General features: G+C 35.5%; 1 protein-coding gene across 2 annotated transcripts; it reads right to left on the bottom strand.

Annotated features, from left to right (window-relative positions):
• Positions 1-400: 400 nt before the first annotated feature.
• Positions 401-8,428, bottom strand: LOC119657235 (kinesin-associated protein 3). Of its 2 annotated transcripts, none has more exons than XM_038064049.1 (11): positions 8,262-8,428; positions 8,079-8,196; positions 5,221-5,386; positions 4,951-5,151; positions 4,752-4,888; positions 4,534-4,698; positions 3,796-4,473; positions 3,089-3,737; positions 2,901-3,019; positions 1,335-1,564; positions 401-1,251 (listed from the first exon to the last, which is right to left on the bottom strand). In XM_038064049.1, the coding sequence occupies exons 1-11, from the start codon at positions 8,390-8,392 to the stop codon at positions 1,104-1,106; spliced, it is 2,742 nt and encodes a 913-aa protein (XP_037919977.1). In that variant the 5' UTR covers positions 8,393-8,428; the 3' UTR covers positions 401-1,103. The 2 variants fall into 2 exon arrangements, with proteins under 2 accessions (XP_037919977.1, XP_037919978.1); XM_038064050.1 differs by having other exon boundaries at positions 5,224-5,386.
• Between the last annotated feature and the right edge of the window lie 1,102 nt (positions 8,429-9,530).

Below are 9,530 nucleotides of genomic sequence, written 5' to 3'. Positions count from 1 at the left end.
CACTTTCATGTTACCTTATCAGGGTGCAAACGGACGATTAGAAATGTATCATTTATGATCGCATGAAACCTTCGAAACAGTGGCCTTCAGTGAATAAAAGACCAGAACAATATCTGCTGCCAATTCTAGCAGGACTTTGCCAAAACGTAAATGAAATTGCTAAGAAATGGAGACAGAAATTTTATTCCAGACCCCTCCCTTACTCGCCCATTCAGCTTGTCTACCGAGTTGTATCTAGTAGCTCCCAGTAGTTATGCTTTACCTCTGTCGGGGCCATTTTAGAATACCTTAGTTTTAAATTATCCAATTTAATTTCACTGTTGGGCTATAAACAAGGCCCAAAAAGACTAATTTTACATTAAAAACATATTCAGCAGAAAAATGAAATAAATCAATCGTGTTTCATTGCATTCATTTTTCTTTATATTTTAATTCCCAAAATAAGAAAAAAATAATATATGGTAAATATGGTCGCTGAATGAGTCGCTCTATCAAATAAATCATTATTAGCGTCTATTACGTATTATAATATAAATTGTTTTATATATTTTTTAAGTAAATGAAAACTATGAAAATGTTCAACACAATATAATCCGCTTAACTCTAATATAAATGATATTGGAAAAGATATACTATATTCTTCAAAACAAGCTGTTTTATTATCTTTACAAAAAAAAAATATCACAAGAAAGTAGACTAGAACGAAAACATTCAACATGTGCACTTTGTGTTATTTTCCCCCTAAACATGTATAAATAATCAATTGAATTATTCGGAGCAACGAATTATTAAGATTAAATATATCAATTAGGGTGGCGCTTCTTATATTGAATTCTAATTTGACACACACATACTTATCTTCAAAGCAGACTAAGCTAATTCATTACTTAATATAATATCCAAAGTATAGGACAATAAGAGACGCCACATTTGTTAAACTATTTAGAGATTTTTGCATATTTATGAAAGTGTAGGCTAGCGAAGTTATATAATATCAAAATGTGTTCAAATTATGAAAAACCTTTCAACTACAATTTTGAAGGAAGCACCACCCAAGTCTGTCATCAAAGTAAGAAAAATTACAGGCATATTTGCAAACTTTTTCAGGTGATCAATAAATCATCTGAGAGTTTCTCGGTGTCAAGTGATTTGTTCAGTTTAAATAAACAATTTTCTCCTTGACTAGACTGTTGGGATTTGGAACTCGAAGTCATCGCATCCAAATCATCAAGATCCTGACTATGTCGATAGCTATAAAAAATATCGATGGAAACCATAAGTAAAACGTACATCACCTTCAATATATCATATAAAATCAGTCTGAATTTAGTTACCTGCTCACAGGACGACTATAAGTTGATGATGCTGGACTCCCCCTGGTAATGTTCTCTGCTTCTTCTGCACAATTGTATAAATCGCATTGATCTAGATAGTCTGAAGTCAAATAGGGTGGCAATTCTCCATCGTCATCATCTAATGTTCCATAGTCTTGTCCATCATCTTGATCTTGCTGAGATTCAACCATATTCAACCACTGCGCGTTGTGATTTCGGAATTTCTCGAGCTAGGAGATAAATAACAATGTTTCAATGTTGAAGAAATATATCTGTTATGATGTGGAATGAAAAATCACATATTGTTAATTCGTAATATGTTCACGTGTGCATTTCTACTTGGGTATGGACAGTGTAGATTTAAGGCACTAGCGCACATTTGCATTTGTCAAACTTCACACCTGCAGAAATTACTCTTAAAATATTTTGGAGAAATTCGTACGTTAAAGTTATGTAAAACGTTTTCGGCTGTGTATCCCTCTTTCTCAAATACGATTTTTTTCTATTCATTGGTCAGGTACAGCAGACTAATTAATTGTAAGTGATATAAATCGATGCTAAGATATTCAACAAATAAAAGGTAAAAAGCTTTAAATGCGAAATGACACCTTCTCAACTAGCCGCTAGTTAAGCTCGGGAGCTACTCAACCGATTTTAATAAATCCTACTGCGTTTCATTTGTTAACATATTCTGCATGACAATTCACAAAAAAAAAATAAGTATGCAAAAAACGACTGAAACAAACTCAATTTTTCAAACTTTTCGTTCAAAGTTCCACCATGTTTTTATCAAATTTTAATACGGTGGTGAATTGCAGGAAAAGGTCTTTATACACGAAAAGCATTTTTTGTGTCAAGCTTGCCAATTTTGCGGTTAATTGTTGGCCATGCGATAAGATACTTTTTAGGGTGTCGACTTTGGCGCTAAGCAATGAGAAGTAAAAAAATATTTTTTTGTTCTCTTCATTGGTAAGAAAAAGTTGCATGTTTAAAAAAGCTGAGAAAAAAAGTATATAAATTAGAATTTTGGCCTTCTAATGTGTACTGGTACCTTAATTTGTGTGAAGAAACAACCGCAGATAGTTACCTTTCCTAAAAGACTGCAAGTTGCGTACTTGCACTTAAACCATTATCAAATCAATTGAGTGAGATCGCAAGTAAATAAATCACTAACTGATATAATTTCTCATGGGAAGCAGTGGTTATTCAAAATATTATTCTGTTTCCGACAAAATAAGTCTTCCAAACATCCTGTACTCACGACTACACTCGAGGACCGAAATAATATTATGTCACATTATTTTAACATAATAGAAGAAATATAGATGTGTTGGGGTGGGCATTAGGTGTCATACAGTCCTAGAAAATATGCTGAAGTTTGAGAAGAATAGGATTGCCATAAACGGTACAATGGTGACGAAGCCCTCCATGCAAAGCAAAACTTCAGCGTGCCTCCGGGAAAATATAGACAACATGAGGGTGGAGTAATAGCGTATTTTGATACATATCTCCACCTCCATCCATACGAAAAATTCTGGTTGAACTACGAATGCAAACGAATCTTACCTTTATGCGAGAGGCCCAATCCGAATCAGTGATTGCAATTATATCCAAGCAATAGTCACACACCTTTCGAATCTCTGGATTTTTATCATGCATCAAATCTATTAAATAGGCAGGGGATTCTGAAATATATCAAATATAAAGTTCATGAAATTGCAACCATTTCAAATAGTAAATTATGCAAACTTTACCTGTCTCCCTAATCATATAATTCCGTGTGCTTTCATTTCTCAAAATTTGTTGAAATACAAATATAATTTGCAGAACGATTTCATCATCCTCCTGTTTAGCCTTTAGCAATTCGATCAACGATAATATTACATCTGCTTTGCATAACACCATTGCACATGACTCGTCGCACGCACAAGTTCCAAGAAACACAACAGCATCCAACACTAAATCATCGCGCCGCTTCCCAGGTACCAGAACGTTTCGAATCCAAGGGATCAAATCAAACTTTTGCAATATTTGTGAATAATCGAGATCAGGTAATGATAAATTTCCCAAAATTCCAAGGCATTCCACTACGAAATCTTCGTCGTCACACATTGTGATAATCTTTGACAAATCGCCCACAAAATCTATAAAGTGACTTCGTAGGTTCTCATGCTGTGAAATATTTCGAATCATTTTCATTAAATGTGCATCTTGATATCTGAACGCACGTTCCATAAGATTGTGCAATCGATTGCGTTCAACCATGATTTGAGCGTTGCGTTTATTCAACGCCAAATTTATACAAAGCGCGATTAGGTCTAAATCGACTTTTTTGTTCAAATTCAATATCAAGCAATCTGTCACTAAGGGAATACACTCCGTATAGGTAAACATTGATTTCACCTGTAGATTAAAAATATTAATAGGTTCATAAAGATCGGAATTAATTTTCTGGGCGAACCTTGTCATCCAAACTCATATGATACAAAATTTTTACAACAATGCCATGATGCTTCTCATCACTCAAGAACGTTACTAGCTTCGGCATAAATCCGAAACGAATCATTTTCGACCTCAATCCAGCATCAAATGAAAGATTAAAGATAAATTTGAGCGTAACTTGTATCAAGTCTGGATGGCCGCTCTGCAGGAGGCGCGGCAGCTTCTCGATCACATTCAGAACATACATCTCATCTTTGTTATCTCTAACGATTGAAAGTTTCTTTAGGAAAGTCACTACCAACACAAGCAATTCTATATTTTGTCGTTCCAAGGCCTTTATCAACATTTTTACAATATTCTTTTTGCGCATTTTTTCCTCCAGCTTCACATTTTCTGCCACGTTTAGTAGTAAATAAAAAGCAACCCGCAAAAGTTGCTCTTGCTTCTTAGCGAACATTTTTAATTGTTTATTTAATCGGTCGTATTCCTCCTTCTTCACTTTCGGATCAGCGCGATTGATTGATTCTGAACTATTCGATTTGCCGTCTAATGCCTCTTGCGACAATTGTTCGTGGTAGCTATTGTTGAGCGTTTGACTTTTGATCAGAGACGAAGTCATGCTTCCATGATAGTTAGTCCAATTGCCAGATTTCGGCCGTTGTTTTAACTCGGGTATCCTTCGACGTGGTGGTTCCATCTAAACCATAATATCATTCCAAGCTCACCATAGTAATTAAAAATAAACTTCGAAATTTACCTCTTTCGGTTTCTCTTCATTCATTATTGCATCGAGGAAATCATCAGAACTTTTATTTAGTTTTTCTTTGCTACTTTCCGGGTTTTTCCGGACTTCCAACTCATTTTTCATGTTGTCATAGCGCCGCAATTCAAAGTCAATTATATCCATACAAAGTGATCCAATCTGCGATATGAATCTCATTAGCGCCACATTCAACAAGTTAGCTTCTTACTTACTTTGTACTGTACAATCACTGGGTGAAATCGTGTATATGTGGAGAAACAGAAAAATGTATAAATAATGTTGGTAGACAAATCTAAATTCTTTCTCCAGTCTTCTCTCAGAACCCTAGAGAGAGCACTCAAAACAGCCTCTGTTGAACGGATTCAGTAAAAGTTATTTTGTTAAGTATTTCTATGTTTGAGCATGCATTACCATTTTTCTCAAGTTCCTCTAAATTATCTGGGTTTCTTGCTACTTTCAAAATTAAAGAAGAACCTCTTATGCGTTCCGGTAAATCTTCATATAACAGCTCAACGTATTCATCTATATTACGAATGGATGCATCTGGTGTGCTAGCATTTGACTTTCCTGATGTTCGAGAAGCAGATCTTTGACTATTGTTATCTGCAATATCTAACGTAGAAAATAATAATATTTATTTGATTTAAGTAACCAAAGGAGAATTTCCAAAGGTTGGATTACCACTGCCATAATTGTCCTTTCGATTTTTTAGATAGTAAATTATCTGTTCGACTTCAGATAATTGAGATCTGTGTATTAGGTCGCATTTTTCGACAACTTCCTTCGCTAGTTCCGCTGGATCAGTTTTCGAGTTCAATGATTTAAGGCGAATTATTCGTTGACATTCCTGAAATGTTTTAACAAATGAATCATTTCTTTATATATGCCAATAGGTTTAGTTTGAATTTCTTAGTGAAAAGCAGACATAAGTTTGGCCAAGATCAGCAGCATTGACCTCTTGATCTCCGAAAACAATTTATGCCCCTCTTTTACGAATGTTCCGTTAAACTCAACATAGGACGTAGTAATTCACTGCATATGGGAAGGGGGAGGTCCACAGTTTCCCAACCTTGTCACCAAAATTGTCAATAGGTGTAACCGTTTCTGAGAAAAGCGCGTATAACGAGCAGACAAACAATTAACAAATCTTAGTAGCTTTGTTTCCCACAGCATCTCAAAAAGGAGCAAACAACACCTGGCTACGGCTTGCGGCCATGCTGTCCAGCTCTAAATCAAATCGTTACCTAACTTTTGCAAGTGATACGGCGCCCCCGGTAGATTCATTTTGACACAAGACGGCATGAACCATAGAGCTGAATGGCAAGTAAAGTGCTTAGGTCGTCAATGTACACGTTAAAATAGTGGCTGATTGGAGTTTAATCAGTAGGTGGATAGGTAGGAATAGTGGGATCGAGTGTGCACGTGTGATGGACTTAAACTCCCAAAACATGACTGTATCATGGTTAATTTGACTGAAATAAATCAGTCAAATCAAGCATATATACGACGTAATGATAGTTTGTGTAGAAGTAATAATCATCGAGTATTTTACGCATCCTTGACGGATAGTCTAAAAATATCAATTCGTCCTTTGGCAGAATTTATGTTGTTTCACTTTCCTAGAATTATACTTGTTCTCAAAAAATGTCGACTGAGCTCTTTGATGATTTTCAAATAACTCTCTTGACTTTTCCGAGCCGAGGAAATCACCTGTGCACTGAAATATGCGTACTTTATATTTTATATGTCATGTTCTACGAATTATATAAAGGAGCACTCAACATCTGCGAGCCGCTACGGTCACGCTGCTCGCAGGGCAGAGGTGAGGCAGCGTCTGACGATTTGCCTCTGCCCTGGTAAGAAACCGTAAAACCGTCATCGCTTGACTTTTTTGAAACGTAATAGTTTTCTAAACGCATTGGTATAACAAAACCTACGGAAAATGATTGCGAGTTTATTATCAGCTTTCTTTCGACTTGGTGTTATATCATTCAGTTATTTATCTCGTTGTTGTTAGCTTCTCTCGGCTTTTGCTATGGGTATGATGCATCTGCATGATGTTATATGATCTTAGTTTTATGGGCAAGTCTAGGGCCAGGGTTTCTTATATAAGCGTGGATGTTAAGTATTTCTTAGTTTGTTCAACCGGAATATCATAACCATTCCCTATTTTCATCGTTTTGTTGATGATTTTTTTCATTACCTTTGCCGGGGGGAGAGTGGTCTCTGTTGGAGCAGACGTGTCTATATAATTAGGCCGGTACCACACGGCATCGGACGAATCAGCGAAAGATGAAGTCGAGTGCTTTTGTATTGTGTATATATAGCAGATTGGACTCTCCCGGAAGTGTTGTATATTAGCCATATATATGATCGTATATGCCAAGCACCAATTCCACAAAATCCTTAACCGATGATGGATAAAAACCTATTTTGTTCTAGAGTTTTATGGGGAATTATGAAACAGTGAACCCCCCGAATCAACGAATTATTTATACTATGCGGCGGTAAAAACCTTAACCCAAAGGCGGAAGAGAGTGCTTTCACGCAAGGGCAATGCATCACAAGACCAATATTGTCAAGAAGAGCTAAAAGATTTAAATTGCAACAATTTCCAATCGATGGTGTACGAATTTCCACAACACTTCGTACGTTTCGAAATAAAATATTTGGGAGAAAAGTGGGCAATTTCTGTAGCACACCGCAGCCGTTCATTTCAAGATAACTTTGTTTTCTTTTAAGAAAAAAATGTCAAAATCATACCTAATAAAAACGGGGACATGGAGCATTTCTTTCCTTTCCTAATTGGGCCACCTAATTTCCAAGCCTGATGTATATCAATTACTTCCATCTGTGGCACCTTCCATTCGCTTCTTACATACTACCAGCGCCTTGTTCGGCACTAAAGTATAAAGATGTATGCGTCAAAAATATTTATCATAATGAGAAAGTTAAGCATTTTGCAGCTTAATGTAAATATCCAAAATTCCAAGATTTGTCGAAATCTAATAATCAAAATTTTAACGGCATCCACCCCAAATATGGTTCCCCTTCGATCGTAATACCATTGCAACATTTTAAATCACTGGCCAACGATTTTTCCGCTTGGTCGCCTATGACGACAAACAGTGGATACTCAACGAACCTTCGACGTCACCGACATCTCGAATTACCTCTTAATCATGAAATGAGCTCAAAAATTAAAATATTTAAGACTTCAATTATTATTATAGCTTACTACGTCTCTCGTCCATTTACAGTTGGCAGTATAATTAGGCAAAACCCCTAACACAGAAATATCCAAAGGTACCCTTCCCTGAACTTTACAAACAAGTTCAATCGACTAAAACTGCTTACATACTTTGTTTATGCATAAATTTTGAGTTGACAATCAACTGTGGGCATATGCTTGGAATCAAGGTTGCAATAGTGGTTTAAAAGTCATTGACTACAGATGACTCACAAGAAAACAACTGGCGAAAAATCGATAAAATGATTCCAAGGAGTTGACCCATTCCGAGTTTTTCGACAATGAATACCTTTTTTTCTTCGAGCATTGGATTCTCTGGCTCGCCAAATACTGCAGCTTCTAGTTGATAGTTAACAATAAGAGCCTTGTCTGTCGGATGGGGCTCAATGGTTCCACCCTTCCACCTCCTGCAAATGCAAACATTTTCAGAAATTATTGCACCCACTACGGAATGACAAATAGGTGATATTACTTCTTGATATACTTGGCGTCGTCTGTTTGCATATTGTCTTTTGTTAAGGCTCTTATTATATAATAAATGTAGTGAATCACAAATAAAACTAGTAAAATGCCTGCAACTGTTTGGAAGAGAGCAGCTAACATACAACACTACTTCACTTCACTTGACGTTTAACGCCATTTCTCTTTCTCATGTCAGTTGGTTGCTGGATTCATATACTAAGCGAGATGTGCTCATGCGGGTTGTGGAAAATTCACAATAGGTGGAAGGATTTTTCCAGCTCTTCCCGGTACATCCCCGACTGATATAAACTATTTTAATCGGATAAAATCCAGCTTTCGCCAATTTTCGCTGTTGTTGATTTACTCAAATTGTGTACACAATCGTCGACATTTTTTTCTACTTTGTCTTCTTATCTGCATCCTTTTGCAATATTTTGTGGTAACTAGAAATGAAATTAAGCAAAAACAAAGCATATTAAATAACAAAAAGAATTATTTTGTTTAGGTACAATATGCACAGAATTATAGCTCGTCAAACGTAAAGTCGTAATTCTTTAAAAAAAATTAATGCTTTCAAGGGTAAATAACGCAAAATCGTTCACTTTTCGTGGAAATTGATCTGAAGCGTTTTTAAAGTTTTTGAAAAGGAAATAAGATATGATAGAAGTCAGTGGGATAAATAATAACAGAGCTATGATGAAAATAATGTAATTACCTGAATTTTTGATATCAAAATCAATAAAAAATTAACCTAGTTTTCTCATATAAATTGAAAGTAAGTCGAGTCCCTTAAGAATCTACTGTATTTAACCCTATTCCAAAAATTTGGTGGATATAGACTGCGTAGTTTCGAAAGAATAAGCAATTTTTATTTTTCCAAAAAAAGAAACCGTTTTTCAAAAATATCTTAAAAAAAAGTGATAGTGAAAAACTGCTTCAAGAGAGAGAAAGACCACATTAAAATTGCATGACCAAGACCTCATATCCAGATGCAGATTTTGAAGTAAATGTTCTTCCAGGCATTCCTGTTTAATAGAGCCCTGTTTCATCTACATTAAAAACTTGTTCTAGTTTATATCCCCCTCATTTTATATATTTTTTTCAAAGTTTTGGGATATTCTTTTACTGCGTTATCAACAGAACTATTTTTTGCATTTTCCTTTTTCAGGTTATGCGAATTGTGAGAATTTTTTTTTTTTATTTTTCAAACCAACCTAGAATTTTTCATCTTTCACAGATTCATCCCCTTTTGAATTTCCGAAAATACTTTCAGCTTTTT

Source organism: Hermetia illucens, chromosome 5 (genome assembly GCF_905115235.1).
Source record: "Hermetia illucens chromosome 5, iHerIll2.2.curated.20191125, whole genome shotgun sequence".
In the NCBI taxonomy this organism is placed as follows: Eukaryota; Metazoa; Arthropoda; class Insecta; order Diptera; family Stratiomyidae; genus Hermetia; species Hermetia illucens.
The sequence above is the reverse complement of the archived record's forward strand: the minus strand, read 5'-3'. Positions and strand labels throughout refer to the sequence as shown.